At 38.0% G+C, this 17,119-nt stretch overlaps 1 protein-coding gene across 1 annotated transcript; it reads right to left on the bottom strand.

The window, feature by feature from the left end:
* Positions 1 to 23: 23 nt before the first annotated feature.
* Positions 24 to 16,889, bottom strand: LOC124640782 (biotin--protein ligase). The gene is made up of 14 exons (XM_047178708.1): positions 15,381 to 16,889; positions 14,389 to 14,642; positions 14,042 to 14,195; positions 13,211 to 13,961; positions 11,616 to 11,811; positions 11,139 to 11,263; positions 9,566 to 9,698; positions 9,133 to 9,309; positions 6,092 to 6,274; positions 5,536 to 5,721; positions 4,681 to 4,787; positions 3,559 to 3,659; positions 2,997 to 3,213; positions 24 to 2,644 (listed from the first exon to the last, which is right to left on the bottom strand). The coding sequence occupies exons 1-14, from the start codon at positions 15,514 to 15,516 to the stop codon at positions 2,470 to 2,472; spliced, it is 2,895 nt and encodes a 964-aa protein (XP_047034664.1). The 5' UTR covers positions 15,517 to 16,889; the 3' UTR covers positions 24 to 2,469.
* Positions 16,890 to 17,119: the final 230 nt, after the last annotated feature.

Below are 17,119 nucleotides of genomic sequence, written 5' to 3'. Positions count from 1 at the left end.
TATTCAAATAAAACATAGCAATATAATTATTAATGAAATAATTTATTAGAGCACATGAATACAACCAGAGTAATGTAACAAGAGACTGTATAACACTTTAGACTCTATCAATAAATAACATCTAAACAACTTAACATCACAAGACAACAGCGAGGAGTGACTATATAGATCCGAGACGCGTCGCCATCGACGTGGCAACTGCATCATTATTTAACAAGATTCCATTTTCAAAATAGACGAATTTACGAATTTTAAATGTATCTTTTTAATTTAGCGAAAAAGTTTCAATTCGATTTCAAAGACAATTATTTAAATAGTATTTTTTTTAAACCATCGAAATATTTTTTTGGAATTCCCACCGAAATTATGTAAAGATGCGATAGTTTTGTACAACGCTACTTAGTATCTAACAAATAGATCAATTGCATGAGTTACAATAACTTTGTTTAGGCACATTTTTCTCATAATTTATTACAAAGAATATTGTAATTAATGAACGATAAAAAGCTCTATAAACTGCCTTATACTTAACGTTAACTTATGTTTAACCCATACGCTCTTATACATACTAATGTATGTAATATTTGAAGTTGATTAAATTCCTCCTTCTCGAGGTATCAAAGTTTAAGTAGGAAGCTAGTTAACAGACGTAGAAGAACAAAAACTACTTGTTTGCAACTATTCTCTTTAAAAAAATAAACCTGTTGGTTTTCACTCCTTTGCAATAAACATCCTTTATATCATATACACATAATATGCATCTAGAAAACTACATTGGTGGAATATAATTATTACAACTTGGACTCACGCTAAAATATTCAATGAAAGTTCTATAAGTTATAGGTACTTATACTCTTCTTAAAAGGAGCTAACGACAGATAAACAAGTTCATACCATTTTCCCGCAAGTATAACACCCCTTAAAAGTAATTGACACGAAAGCAATCACTCTCTTTACGAGATATATAACTGTATGTACTATGAACGGATTACGCACACATGCTCACGTGAATACATACATAATATGTATATAGAAACTATCAACTATTCGATATAAGAGCACTGGCAGTGGTGTGGCTGTCCCAATACTTACTGTACATAAGTGTACTTTATACATTCCTTTATCATTTTCAAATATATAGGTAGGTAGTTTTAACTTCGCTTTCTCTATAGAATATTTTTATGCAATTTCAGCCCATATTTTATACATATCTTAGTATAGAATGTGTGCCAAAATTGTTTTATTTTCTACTTAATATTATAAAGCGAGCTGTTTTTATACCGCACAGATTTATAGAATACATACTTTACTGTCCAATTAAATGTAAGTATGTTTAAAGATATTATTTTTAAACTAATTTACTGTACTAACAAATATCTGCAGATTTATTTAAAACATTCACCAACCCAATGGACACGCCGAAACCTTACGCGATAAGTTATAATAAAAACTACATTACATCGATATTGATGTTTTCGTATTTGTGCCTACGATACCTACATCGCATACATAATGCTAGGATACCTACAGCGGTATCGAGTTAATAATATTTTATAATTCACTAAACATAATAGTGTCTAACGTTTAAATTCTAATATTTGATAATATTCCATCGCTTAAATTCCTCATTATCATTTATATCGAGTCAGGTTATCGATCATTCGAATAAATAAATCGATTTAAACAAATTAAAGTTTTTATGAGCAAACTTTAGGACGTCTTTATTCTTTAAGTAATTTAAAATAAGAAATAACACATTATAATCTAAATTAAGAGTAAGTAACAACAAGATTTAATAATTATTAAATTATTCGAAATGTCTTTTGAATATAAATTATTAACATTAACAAGCTTCAACATAAGTCCGATTTAATATTTCACCATTCCGATTATATTAATATTATAACCACAACAAAAACACTTAGAATAGACACTGCATAACAATTTTAAAAAATATCACAATAAATATCTAAATCGAAAGAAATGATTCCCCATAAATATCCCACATACTATATGTAGAGAGCTGTCACGTTATGTACTAAATATCACCATTAACTTTACCATGGCACGAAACTGATCTTATTTGAATATGTGTAGTACATCAATCTGTAAAATTTCTCCAATCAATATTGAACCTTAAAATTTTGAGATAAAGTTGAAAATCTTTTAAAAGAAACTTTAGTTTGTACCTTATGTACTAGCGTCTGTACATTCCCGAACACTGTTTGTAACAAATATGACCAGTTTCATATCAACATAGGTACATCACTAAGTAAACCAACGTCCTTCTCGTATGTGTATCGCAACTGGCTTGTATAATCCGTCATATTACAAAGCGGCTAGCATGAGATGGACGACTTTTTATTCAACTGCATTCAATCTGACTTTTTATAACTGGCCCGGTTTTTTGTAACTGCTAGCCGTAATATAATATAGCAGATTACACAATCCGACTAAATTTTATTACAACTACACCTTCGGTGCAACGAGACCGCTCATCATATCGAAGGTGTTGCCGTCTGGAGCTACTCTAACATCTCCGGATGCCGTGCTCACGACCAGCCACCCGGCTTCGTCTAAACCTTTTATAGTGCCATCCACAGGACTCGATGTAGCCTCGCTTTTTACGCGGATTGATTCACCACTGAAAAAAAAATACATTTGTTAAGTGGTTACTGGTTACTGATAAAGTGTCAGTTTGTAATCTGATAGAAATAAAGGCTGGCTTACAATTTCTGCTAGTTAATGCTGAGAACTTCGACACCAAACTTTATAGATTATCTGTCAGACAGGTAACTGATGGGCTATCAGAGACTTTATTAGTAACCGGTAATATTACTAGTAGCAGCTTTTATTTAACGAATAATTCAACAGTTTTGAAATTTGCAAATGTTGACAACAACACTACAATTCCGCCGCGAAATTATCGAATTCGAGTCATGAATGTGGCTATTATATTGACATGTTATCGATACTAACAACTAAATAATACTCACGTATGCAACCAATACTGGTAATACTGTTCTAGGAAGGCATCGATTCCGCCTTCAGTGTTCATATAATCGAGAATCCTCTCTAGTTGGGAGCAGTATCGAGCGAGGAACCGCTCTATCGACATCTGCGCTAGAGTTGTGCCGTGCTGTTTGTTGTGTTCCGCTATAATGTCGTTGAGGCACGTTGTGGGGACACTGTTCGATATGTTTACACCGGTGCCTGGAGAAATAAATCATCGTCACTTTATTGTTCCACTCCAGGGCTGTTTCCTCTTCTCATATAGAGAAAGAATAAGCGTTAATCACCACGCTTGTTCAACTTTTAACTAGCGAACTAGAAATGAATTTTAGCACTATAGCTTATTAATAATTATTGATTGAATATATCGGTGGCCATCTATTTTTTTATATTTTTAAATGTTTTTTTTTTTTAATTGAATATTTAAAAATATAGAAAATATGGTGTAAAAAATTATTTGCATTAATTTAATATATCCCTGTTTGAGTAATTCTGCAGTATGTTGTTAAAAATACATAACTGTATAAAGTGATTATGCAAGTTTACCTATATTAACGTAGACCTCATCTCCGATACAGTTGGCGGTGGTGATGGTGCCTCCGATCTTCACGTCGCGGCCGTAGTAGATGTCGTTAGGCCACTTTATCCTGACAAATAAAGCACACCTTTATTAGAAATCTATAGTAATATTATAAAGCTGAAGAGTTTGTTTGTTTGAACGCGCTAATCTCCCCTAGATAGCCCTCGAGATAGCCCATTTATCGAGGAAGGCTATAGGCTGAGGAACAGAGCAGGGGCCCGATTCTCCTAATTTTACTTAAGCGACATACGATTCACGTTCGACTCGATTCGACTGAGATCCAATCCCGACTCGATTACGATTGAAGCGTATGTGGCATTCCGCTATTTTTTTCTTTGAAATAAACGTTTTTATCCTTTTCTGTCATTCAATAATGAATCATTTTGTCTGCAAATGATTTACGATTGCAAAATGATTGTACAGCAAACTACAGTATAGACCAAAATCACCAAAATAGCAGACCAATCGCACACCAATCAAATGTCAATCGAATACGATCTTCTTTTATTAGTAGCAGAATGCCCGATATGGTTAAAACTGCTATTGCGATCATATTGCGATTCGATTTTGACATTATTAACTTAGGAGAATCGGCCCCAGTAACGAATAATGTTTCAAAGCGGGGGATTTTTTGTTCTATTGAGAGCTTCTGCTGCGTGCGCTGCGTAAACGGTTTAAGTTTCGCAAAAATGATGTATGACAGAATTGATTCCCTTTAAAAGTAAATGATGTATAGGCATATGCTGTCACGGACATTTTCTTAGCAAAGGTTAGAGACATAGGTCTCTTAGGGTTAGGTCACTATAACCTTTTTTATAAACATGATTTTAATCCTTATCCAAATAAATACATAGAGGAGTACATAGAGTGTACATAAGGAAATACATAGGGGAGTTCATAGGTTGTATATAAAAAATACATAGGGGAGTCCATAGTCCTATGTATTTTTTATGTATATTTCCTATGTATTTCCTTATGTATTCTCTATGCCATAGAGTATAGAGTATACATAAGGAAATATATAGGGGAGTTCATAGTACTATCCTTTTGCATATAGAAATACATTGCAAAAGGATAGTGATATTTACCTAATATCCAAATGTTCATATGCGGGTTGCGACCGGATGGCCCTCACTGCGGCCAGTGCAGCCGCGTGTTGTACCAGCGGGAGTGTCGGCGATACTTTCAGCCATACCTGAAGATATAATGTTATAACAACACGTATATGTGCCATTGTATGTACAATACGTGGTACGAGCAGTGATTAGCAAACGTCATAAAGAGTAATAACCAATGTCGATATTTTTAGATATCGATGTGACGGTTATATGTTACACGTGTTGGTGTCATGTGTCACACGTGTTGCTGTGCTGTGTACCTGCAGCGACATGTCAGCCTGTCCGGGCGGCGTGATCCACACGTTGCCGCCTCTACCACGTCCGGCCGCCTGCCGCCGCTGTCATGTGTCACACGTGTTGCTGTGCTGTGTACCTGCAGCGACATGGCAGCCTGTCCGGGCGGCGTAATCCACACTTTGCCGCCTCTACCACGTCCGGCCGCCTGCCGCCGCTGTCATGTGTCACACGTGTTGCTGTGCTGTGTACCTGCAGCGACATGGCAGCCTGTCCGGGCGGCGTAATCCACACTTTGCCGCCTCTACCACGTCCGGCCGCCTGCCGCCGCTGTCATGTGTCACACGTGTTGCTGTGCTGTGTACCTGCAGCGACATGGCAGCCTGTCCGGGCGGCGTGATCCACACGTTGCCGCCTCTACCACGTCCGGCCGCCTGCCGCCGCTGTCATGTGTCACACGTGTTGCTGTGCTGTGTACCTGCAGCGACATGGAAGCCTGTCCGGGCGGCGTGATCCACACGTTGCCGCCTCTACCACGTCCGGCCGCCTGCCGCCGCTGTCATGTGTCACACGTGTTGCTGTGCTGTGTACCTGCAGCGACATGGCAGCCTGTCCGGGCGGCGTGATCCACACGTTGCCGCCCCGGCCGCGCCCGGCCGCCTGTCGCCGCGCCACAGCGCCGACACCATGCGCGAGTGGCGCTGCTGTTATGTGCATTGTCGACGTCATCACGTCCGCGTACACCACTAGGCGCCCGAGACGGGATGAGGTTAGGTTCTGTTGAATAGGAGGAAACATTTTAAATTTGATATTAGAATCACTGTTCTGTTCTGTTCTAAATGTGTTTTGGATGGCACGTTAAACTGTAGGTCCCGGCTGTCAGTGAACATCTTCGGCAGTCGTTACGCGTAGTCAGAAGCCAGTAAGTCTGACAACCAGCCTTACCAAGGGGAATATTGGGTTGCCCGGGCTACTGGGTTGAGGAGGTCAGATAGGGCAGTCGCTCCTTCTAAAACACTGGTACTCAGCTACATCCGATCAAACTGGAAGCCGACCCCAACATAGTTGGGAAAAAGGCTCGGAAGAAGATGATCACTGTCCTAAAATTGCACCAACATATACTCGGACTATCGCAACGAATACATACATCAAAGTATTCAACAGTAGAGAAGTGGTCCGGGCACTCATACACGTGCACGGGCAGGAAGGCGGCGGAGGGGGGGTGGAGGGGCTGCTCGCCGCGCAGACACCACTGCAGGCGCAGCTCCCCGAGCGCCTGCACGCGAGCGCCGCCCTCCGAGGCACACGCCTCCACTAACCGCAGTTTGTGCTACGAACGCAGTTTTATTACACGAACGAATTTTAGGGGCTGTATGTGGGAGGAATTTCCTGTCGCTATGTTGATGATTTTGTTACTATATCGATATAGTAATGTAAAAATGCAAGAGTGATGTAAGGGCTACATTTAACTATAACGATAAACAAACCATAATCGATGACGGTGCACTTGCCGTCTATTGGTCAAATAGGCGATTTAACACCTAGAAATAGTTTGGTTATCGTAAGTCTCTGTATCGATATTTTTTAGCTAAAATTTGTTAGATAATTTATTTGCGGTTTTGACGTTTGCGGTTCGATAATAATAGATTTCCGTATGTCTATTATTTTCCATCTTATGTGTTATGCGACAGAAAATTCCGTACAACACAACATGCAACATCGATAGAAAAAATCAAAGATCAAATCCATGTACCTACGAGATGACGTTTAGCTTAAATGACATATTGCATTATTTAAATAAGCATGGTTTGATCTCGGTGACCGAAGCGATGTCATACTTGAAATTCATGATTTTTTTATTCTATCGAATGTTGAAATATGAGTATTTAGCTGTGAAAAAGAGATGGTTAATAATTATAAATAACAAATTATTTTAAAACTATTTAAGATTACAGAAAACGGTGGAAGCCATTAGCGTGCATAATATAATAATTATTAAAAAAAGTGTGACAATTATTTAACGCACAAATTAAAGCATTATTAAAATTATACAGTTTTAAGAGTGAGTTTTGAGAATAAAGAGACAAAAGTTGTGGTGCTTAAAATTAGCATTTTTTAAGTTGTGTCGCATGTTATTCTCACTCTTAAAATATAGCCGTAGTGTAATAAATACTAACAGTGAGTCAACTTGGGTTGAAAACGGAGGAACAATTAGATACGATAGGAACGCGGTTTCTTTCGAATACAAAATTATCAGAGAATCCTTCTGGTTTACCAGAATTATCTGGCAGAATTCATGAATGTGCCTTCTACATATTTTTGTATTATATAACTCTTTCGACAGGTCAGGATCCTCCCCAGAAAGCGTTGGTTGAAAAATCGGGTTTGGTTTGCGTGTTTTTTTTGTTGTTGCTTATTGATATAAGAGGCTTTACTCATTATGACATACAAATACCTATTGCTGATTTCTATTCTAATAATTCCTACGGCGCCTGTTCTCATGTAAGCAGATCAGCCAACTGCGCAGGACATATTATAGTGCACAAGCATTTACGCAGACACAGGTGCACTCTCTATTCCTTCACTCTCATAGCCCGATGGGACGGCAATCCGACACCACCGGAGAGAGATCAGTCGCAGGACCGACATTTACGTGCTCTCCGATGCACGGGTTATCATACATATTATCCCTACTAATATTGTAAATGCGAAAGTAACTCTGTCTGTCTGTCTGTCTGTTACGCTTTCACGTCTAAACCACTGAACTGATTTTAATAAAATTTGGTACAGAGATAGAGTTGACCTGGAGAAAGGACATAGGATGGTTTTTATCCCGAACTTTTGAAGAATTCTCTTGGAAACGCGATATAACCGAACTCTACGCGGGCGAAGCCGCTGGCGGAAGTTAGTTTTAATATATATTTGAGCCACTGCAAGTATTGATGACACTGCGGCCTAGCTATGCATTACACACTGTGAAGCGGTGCGTCTCACCGGGCATCACACGGTCACGTGGCCCGGGCCGGCCGCTCGCCTCGGCCACGCCGCCTAGCGGGGAACACGCGTCACTATCGTATACACAGCTCAACACTCAACGTGGCCACTGAACCATTCTGTATTCGAATATGTTCGAAGGTTTTTTTCAAATGAAACCTATTACATAAATACGATAGTGCTGCCCTCTACTAACATTGTGTACAAGAAGGTGTATTTTTTTGAATTGATATTTTAGTCAGCTAGTATTGAAATCTTTAATACGAAACTGTGTAATGTGTGATTTCATATGATTTTTCGTTTTGTGACATTTACAAGGAGGCATATTCTTTATATTCTGAGTATGTACCTTCTTTTTTCTACTTGACCGAGGTTCTTAGTTGCAACGTGATTAGAATACACAATGCAAAATACCATTACTTATTCAATGATCTACCATACCCTTGTAATGCGACCAAATGAGGGTGTGTCTACTAAGCTTAACGACGTGAGACAGAGTTCCAAAGATTGTTCAAACCTAATCAATACCGTACATCTAATGTACGCAAATATGCACATCACAAATTATGTTTAACTACTCTTACTTATAAGTTGCTTATTTACGACATTTATATTTTGATAAGCAACGTCTGTAAGTACAAATTATTTTGTAAGGATAAACCACGGAGGAAGGAAAAATAGCGGAGATGCCATAGGGAAGGTGGGCCTACTTGTAGGTCAAAGAAACATACAGTAGGCGTGATCAGTTACTAATGAGACTTTCGGGTTCCTTGACAAATCAAGATGAGAGATAATGAGATCTGTCAAAGATTAGTTTTGATTGATTGGGGATTAGGTTTTCAAAAAATAGGCGGGTTACTAAGAAGAAATAAGAGGGCGAAGCCAGTAACGTTTCTCGTCCTCCGAACACCCGCATTTTGGTGTGCTACTTTCGTAGCAGATTTTGCGTTATGACATCTTCGCTAGTCATATTGTTCTCCGTGGGATAAACCCTAAAGTTTGTAGTTGTCATGTGAGTTCCGAGTATAAATATTTGTTCTAGCCAATCAGTCTTTTCTTTTGTGAGTATTTTTGAGATTTTGTTCCCCTAAAAGTGTATCAAAATATAAATATCAACATCAGCAATTGCTACATTGATGGTGATGCGAAATAAACATATACAAGTGATATAGTATGTTATATTGTGTTTCTTACCACATGGTTTCCTAAGAAGAACCCTCGCGTGTAGTCTATCTGGGTAAGTTCCTGGGGGTCTTTGACGTGAAGGCCCAGGATGTCTCCTAAGATTTTGTGAATGATTCCCAAACGGGCTTCATTGCTTTTCATGCCTTCTTCCCCTAAGTAGTCGCTGGGATCCGCTTCTAAGTGGATCTAAAAGATAAAAAAGGGTTCTTCACCTTTTCTTTTAACGTCCATAGATAGAAAATGTCTTGGATTTTATAGCTTCGGAAGTAATGATGAATTATATTTTATATTTATCATGGGGAAAGACAACTTATTTTTTTAATATTTGTAATCCTTGCAATTGGGTCACCGAAAAAATGGTGGAATAAACCACACAGTTATTAAATACGCACACCTTCACGTATCCTTTCAGTAAATACGTACTAAGAATGTCGGTACAAACCTGTGAGAATATAGCAATGCCTCTGTTGGTAAGATCAGTGGCCTGCAGCAGCGAGGGAGTGCGCCACGTCTCCTCAGAAGCCAACACCTGGATGTCCAGCTCATGGCCCGGGTGCCCCGTGTATTTGGACGGTCTATGCACAACCAGAATTGATTAATTAACTGTCCCTCTAAGGAGATGGTTTATGTAAAAAATTACGATGAAACGAGTGTTTTAATATATTACGTTTTAGTCACAGATTAAATACTGTTCAAAGACTTTAGTTTTAACATAAAATTTGGCAAACAAAAATTTGCACACTTATCCAATGTATCAAAAATGAAGTATCCAAATATGCATTTTTTTATGAAGCATATCTACTATTCTGTCGCTATTTTAATGAGTATTGCGTGAACCGCTAAGAAGCCAGGTGGATAGTTTTTTTTAAATATTCGTAGCGTATTTTTACTAAATCATAATTTATGTGAAATATGGTAGGGATAGTTGTCAATTGTTTATTATTACTGTCCTTTAACGATTATATTTTATATTCTACAATATAACAAATGTATAGACAGACCTGATGCATTTTAGTGAAATGTAGCATATTATGACAACAAAAAGTTGGGAAAATTATAGGCAGATTATAAACTACAATGACCATATAAAGTGAGTAGAGTAGACAGTGAGTAGAATACAAATAAAATGTTCCAGGTCAGCCGCTAATTTTATAACAATAGTATGTAAATGTATGTACCTATTAGCCATATTCCTTATTCAGCCACTCTAGAGTTAATTAGCTTGTATTATGCAGTCAATGTAAAATTGTACAAAAGTGTATGGGACATTATCATAGGTTATTAACACACAACACATCTACACACATACATGCATGTTCTTATAAAGGTACGCGTCCAAACAAGGTTTAGTCTGCGTCAAACTTCATAGCGGTTCGGAACAAGACGAGGGGTATGATGGGTCACATGCTCGGTGTTGTATGCTCGGAAATTATCTGCGAGCCGCCATCAAGTTTGGCGGAAATTGTATTAGATTGGTTCACATTGGACATTAAATTAAAATTCGAGAGTGACGTATGTTGCGGGTTAGTCGACGCGTGCCTTTATTTCTTAACTAAAGCAAGCATTTGAACCTACATAAAATGTATATTAATAAATAATGTACCTACTGTAAAAATGATTAATTTTATTATACAAAATAATAATCTTTTGTTGCATCGTCATTATCATTCGTGAAATAACAGCAATTTTTTAAAACTCAAAATCTATTTAAATGCGTATGTGTCATAACATGAGGCTGGTATTAAAGGACCTCTAAGTCAACAATATATTTTGCGTACCGATACATATTATTTTCCTGACTTGCTCTGTAAATTAATTAAAGTTTTATTTAAATCACAAATTGTTGTCAGTAAAACACAGAGTAATGAATACACAGAGAGTAGGTAGTATTGCTACCTCTTTGAAGAAGAATTGAAAAAGGAACGTGTGAATGAACACTCCAATTGCTCTATAATGCGTGGTCACAATAAACACATTTAACACACAATTATAGTAATAAATAAAAGTATACTTACTGTCTGTCGCTTTCAGTGGAGAACTGTTTCTTCGCAGGCGAAGCTTGGTAGCAGAATATGTGATGCTTCATCTTGACAGACTTCCATTTATCGTAATTGAATTGCACAACTTCATTCTCACGAACCTGGAGACACAAATATAATGTTTATGTATAGACAGTATATGCTAGAGTTGTCAAGGAGAGTTCAGAAATATACTGTTGCTCAGATTTTGTATGACGAGCGAAAGACCGGAGAGGGATGAAAACCACCATGTACCTACTTCAGTATCGCTTACCAGCTTCATTTTGATGTCCCCAATCCCCGTTGATTTGTGATGAACATGGCACATGGATAGTTTTTACCTGACTGAGGACAGACGGAAAAATCCTCAGAGTACTTGAGTATTATATAAGCGCCACCCATTCTCGCCATTCATCTCATGCAGGATACTGCTTGTACCTGAGTTCAAATGTCTTAAACTAGTGAAGTGCGTACCTCAGCAGTCTTATAATACGGCAGCACAGTATGCAGCAGGTCTGAGCACAGCGCCAGGAGTCGGCCTCCGGCCAGCAGGTGAGCCAGCAGCAGCGGTGCCGCGCGGCCGACGCACCCTGCCACTGCTACCAGCGCCGCCCGCCCCCGCCACGCCCCCCCCTCTAGGGCTGCGCGGGACACCACGTAGAGGGTGTACCTGGTCATACAAGTATTTAAATTACAGATATGTTTTTCGTCATATAAGGTAGGTGACCACGTGAAGGCTACCTGGTCATATAAAGGCTTCAATTACAACTTTGCTCATGTAAGTTAGCTTACTATACGTTTGTGCCGCGCGGGACACCACGTAGAGGGTGTACCTGGTTATATAAACACTTCAATTACAGCTTTACTCTTTCTAAGTCAAACGTTTTTATTTCAAATAGGCCTTTGCAGGCTCCTATGAAACGTCACACTAGTTGCACGGTTCCAAAAAGTTGGTAGAGAAGAGCCAGCAAGAAACTCCATAGACACTCTTTTTTAAAAATAACTTATTAGGTAGGTAAGCTTATTACGCTTTCAGCGTAGGACCATACACCAAAACCTGTTGTAAATGACAGGGTGTTTACCCAAAAGCGAAATAGGTGGGTTATAAATCGTGGGCCGATAGCAAAACATTATTGTCATTCGTCTGCCCCTTTTTGGGTCAACCAGCCATTATCGGCCAATTAACATGTGCATCTTATAGTTCGGCCATTCAGAGAATGCGTTCCTGACACGTCGCGATTGAACTGACGACGTAATAACATTCATTGATTATTGATATAATAATGTTGTTTTAATGCTCCTCAATTGTTAAAACGGTAAACAACCAGCAAAAATATTTTTATCGTAACTGCAACGCCATTGCAAAGTTACGTCGTCAGTTCAATCGCGACGTGTCAGGAACGCATTCTCTGAATGGCCGAACTATAGTACCCTTGTGTAAGCGGCCAATTAGCACAGGCATCTTAGTATTGCCAAGTGAAGCAATTATCATCAAATCAAAGTCAGCACATGCACATTCATATTATTGAATTTTACTGCTAGGATTAATTATTTCATTAACTACATACTCTGTGGTTAAAATATTTGCATGTATGTAGTAATTAATATTTGCATAGTGCTTTAGAACATGCTAAAAGTGCTTAATAGTAAAAAAAACAATGTGAAAGTAACATTGTCTATCTGTTACATTATCACAGTTGAAATTCTTAAATAAATATATACTGCATAGAACTTACGTATGACCTGAAGAACATGGAAACATTTGACCTGAATACATAGCATGAAATGTTAAAATGTTAGATATTAACCGTCTTACCACAAAAACTTTTAAACGTCAGTTTAAGACTTGTCTAAAAAAATGTCAAATTATGATGTTGATGTATGGTTCATTTTGCAGCCACAATTTTTTTAGACAGGTGTAAAACAGGTGTTAAAGTTTTTGTAGTAAGGCCATAAATATCCAATTAGCCAATAAATGAACATATACGCATTTGATATAAGCCAAGCTGAAGTGAAATTTGCCTAAGCTCAGCGTATATCATAGGAAAACACAAGACACTCACACTCACCTATCACAATCCAGTACTTTCTTAAGGGACGCCTCCAAATTATCTCTAGCTACTACACTATCAGAATATATCAACACATTCGGTGACTTTGTATTCACTAATGGACGGGAACTTTTCACAGATTTCGGAGTGCTCTGCTGTGATGTCGAACTCCTTGGTTCCTCCTGAACGACCGGGTAACATTCTATCTGAGATTGCGGCCTCTTTGGACCAGTAGTACTAACTATCCTTTTATGAGTAGTTACAGACTTTATTTGACTAGATATGTTTAGTAAAGAAGTTGACAGCTGGCTGGTGCCTTTCTTCAAGTCAAGTTTTAAACTAGATTTTTTTGGTGTGATATTGTGTTGTATTTCTACTGTGACATTTTCCACTATTACTTCTTTGTCTTCTGGCTGTGTGGGCTCTGGTGCCTTTGCTACAGCTTCTGCAGTTTTATTGCTTTCTTGAGGGACGTCTACATCTTCCCCTGATAATGACTTGCCAGTGTTGCAACTGACATCAGCTAAAGTGACAGTTTTCCTAGGAGGTGGCACTTCTAGTACTATGTCTCCACTGCTGCCATTCATCTGTATAGTGTTCTTAGTGTCAGACTTGATATCTACAACTTTGGATAGTTTTCTCAGAAGGGCTGCATGTACTGGCCATTGGAATTCAGCTGGCGATTGTTTGAGGCTGAAGTGGATGTCACTACGGAGACTCCTCATGGAAGGATCTGAAGCCTTATTTGGTTCACCAGAAAGTTGTACAGCTAAAAAATAAAACATATTGTATTATAATGACTATGAACTTCTTTGAGCTTTAAAAAAAAACAAAACATCAGTGACTTACTCTGTATCCTTACAACTGGCAAATTGTGGTCTATAACAAACTCTCCTCCAATAAAATTAAAACCAATAACACTAAGATGTTCTATATTAGTCTTCACTATTATTGCTAAGTGTGAGCCTGCCTTCCAGGCTACAGGCTGACCCATGGACTCTAACTGAAACAGAAGAAGAAATAATAATATTTCTTATAAATAGGTACATATGAAAGAGGTGTGGCTAACCTCTTGAGTATTTTCTTAATGAAACCTAGGCTGTAAAAAAACAAATTCCATTCCATTTTTGAATGATCTTTATGACTGGCCAGGCATAAAACACATGGTCACATAAGAAAAAGGTTGTATAACTTACAGTAATGATATCTTGTCCAGTTTCATGAGGTTCCATCTCACATTCGAAAAGCACATCTACATCTAAGTCGGTGATAGGAGACTGTTCACTGGACCCTAAAGGCAGGCCACTGGCGCAAGACACCCAGTCACTGATCTCGATGAGCTGGGTCGGCTTCATACTGCATATCCTAGTGGTGTTCGTGTAGTCCAGTAAGTCACATAGATATGCATTTTTTGGGTTTGTGCACAGCTTTGAACTGAGCGTTGGTGTTTCTGTAAATTTTAATATTTGAATTTAGAATACTGAAAATCAATGACATGCAATTTTGATAAGAAACAGATTAGGTTATTAAGCCGGTTCGGTAATTGGGTTAGTGTGTAGCAAAGGGTGTGCAAGGCTTTTGGGACTTAGAAAATTTTTCATAAAAAATGAAAATTTCTGAAAATGTCTAGTTTTTCATTTCTATCGTATAGAATACTTAAAAATAAGACGAAAACCATCTGGGCACCTTTTGCCTAGGACCAACGGTTCACCTGAAAATGAGCACTGAAGGTCATTGTAAACAAAGGCAAAGTCGACGGAGCCCCGCTACGCGGGGCTCCTACTTCTGGGTGGTTTAAAAAAAAATAACCACGAAGGGGATGGAACCTTCGAACCTAACCTGTCCGAGTCGGGGTTGCCCTAAGTCGGGGTGTCCATAATCGACGGAGCCCCGTTACGCGGGGCTCCTTGGTCCTAGACAAAAAGTGCCCAGATGGTTTTCGTCTTATTTTTAGGTATTCTATACGATGGAAATGAAAAACTAGGCATTTTCAGAAATTTTCATTTTTTATGAAAAATTTTCTAAGTCCCAAAAGCCTTGCACACCCTTTGCTACACTCCAACCGGTAATTGTTATTAATTAATTGATAAGTAGTGTGTAATTAATCTTATCTTTTTTATTTACTACAAAGGTGACCTGAGTATTGTAGGAAGATTTGATGTTTTTAATAAATTAAACATGTACTCACCAGCTGCATTTTCAGGAACTTTGCAGAATGCGACACTCGTATTGCCGCTCAGGAACTCGAGGAGTCGAGCTCTGAACGAGCGAATCCTCCAGGTCTTTATAAAGGTCATAGCAATGTAAATCGGTGTGAAAAGCATGGTCACGACGAGCACAACACCGACACACAACCCTAATACAGCAGCATTTTACAGCGACGCACTAACGTACAATTGCAGTCATTTAAAACTTGAATGAAATTGGGTTATCGATTCTAAAGTCCATCGACGAAGCAAAAAGTTTTCGTAAATAAAACCGTATAAAATACAATTAATACGGCCTAAAGCATTGAATGTTTATACACCTACGCATTACGACTACCGCTACACTTTATTATAATTCTAATAAATTATTTCAGAAATTCGATAATTCATTTTCAGTCGCTAGGAGTTAACTGCGTTCCGTTTTCCAGTAATATTTCAGGAGTCGAGGACTAAACAGGGACATGATTTATTTATCAAAAATTATTAGTATTCCTAATCATCTAAACTTTCAGAAAAAATATCGCAAGTTTTAACAATTCATGTAAATACTTTTATTCCACAAAATATTATACTTCATCCTATTATTAAAAAAAAAAAATGTAATCGCGCAAGCTTTGAATATTTAATGAATAGGAACGGAAATATCTGCTGTCAAAACATTGCTGTGCGTTCAGAAATCTTATTCCTCCTGCCCTGTGCGTTCAGAAATAGGACTAAGTATTTCTTATCTTTGAATAATACGTCTTTGAATCCCTCGATCGACTTTGAACTGAAAGATTAAATCTTGATTTAATAAGTCATTATTTTCAAGTCTCGTCTAGTTATGAAAACAGCAATATAATTTTTGTGACCCACTGCTCCTGTTGCCAAGTAATGCTTTGAGTTGCGGCATCATTTTTTGACTTAATTAGTACCTACCTAAGTGTAAATAAGGGACAGTGGTCAGTGTGACTTGGCTAGATAAATCATTAAGTATATAAGCACCTACTAAGACAACCGTTAGCAAATATTTACCACATAATTCTTTTCTAGTATTAGAAAACTAATTAGACATCCCTCATTTGCGCTGATTAATCGCATTATCGTCATCTCACGTCATTACAAATCTACAAACATTAGTCTTTGAATTAAAGATGGGATTAATTTATCTAATTATATCTGCCTACTGAATCACTGACTCACATATGTAAAAAAAAAAAACATTAGGTAGGAACGGAACCTACCCTATCTTTGAAGTAACTAGATACAATTTAGGAGCATTTTCAATTATGCTCCAATAGTTCCTAATCGATATACAATTAATGGTGGAACGGTACCTGATTTCCACATAAAAAAAACTACCGACGTGGTAACAACGTGACAGTTGAAGATAATTCTCACGTTAGTTTTATCGAAAGAAACGCTTTCTCCACGTTATGATCCACACGCTTCGATCACGCTAATAACTTAATCTATCTAATTAGATATTACCTGCGCTACATTGTTGTTAGGTCAAGGTTTGTCAGTACAAGGACTTAGCTGGTTCATGAATTTGTGCTATATCATGACATAGTCGATAAGGTATTTTATCGTCTCGTAAGATGGCTTTAAAATAGAGTTAGTTCCCGAAGTGAAATTGTAAGAAGTATGATAACTTAATGATGCCTAAATGTTAGGCAGAAGCCAGTAAGTTTGACAACCAGGGGCCCGATTCTCCTAATTTTACTTAAGCGACATACGA

The sequence above is a fragment of the Helicoverpa zea genome, chromosome 21, assembly GCF_022581195.2.
Source record: "Helicoverpa zea isolate HzStark_Cry1AcR chromosome 21, ilHelZeax1.1, whole genome shotgun sequence".
Lineage (NCBI taxonomy): Eukaryota > Metazoa > Arthropoda > Insecta > Lepidoptera > Noctuidae > Helicoverpa > Helicoverpa zea.
The sequence above is the reverse complement of the archived record's forward strand: the minus strand, read 5'-3'. Positions and strand labels throughout refer to the sequence as shown.

What these genes read in the sequence shown, in the direction of transcription:
- LOC124640782 (XM_047178708.1), bottom strand. Translation starts at nt 15,516, where the DNA reads ATGCTTTTCACACCGATTTACATTGCTATGACCTTTATAAAGACCTGG. An exon ending in CTACTGTTGAATACTTTGAT is followed by an intron (nt 5,722 to 6,091) that starts GTATGTATTCGT and finishes CCTATTCAACAG; the next exon opens with AACCTAACCTCATCCCGTCT. An exon ending in TACCAGTATTGGTTGCATAC is followed by an intron (nt 2,645 to 2,996) that starts GTGAGTATTATT and finishes TTTTTTTTTCAG; the next exon opens with TGGTGAATCAATCCGCGTAA.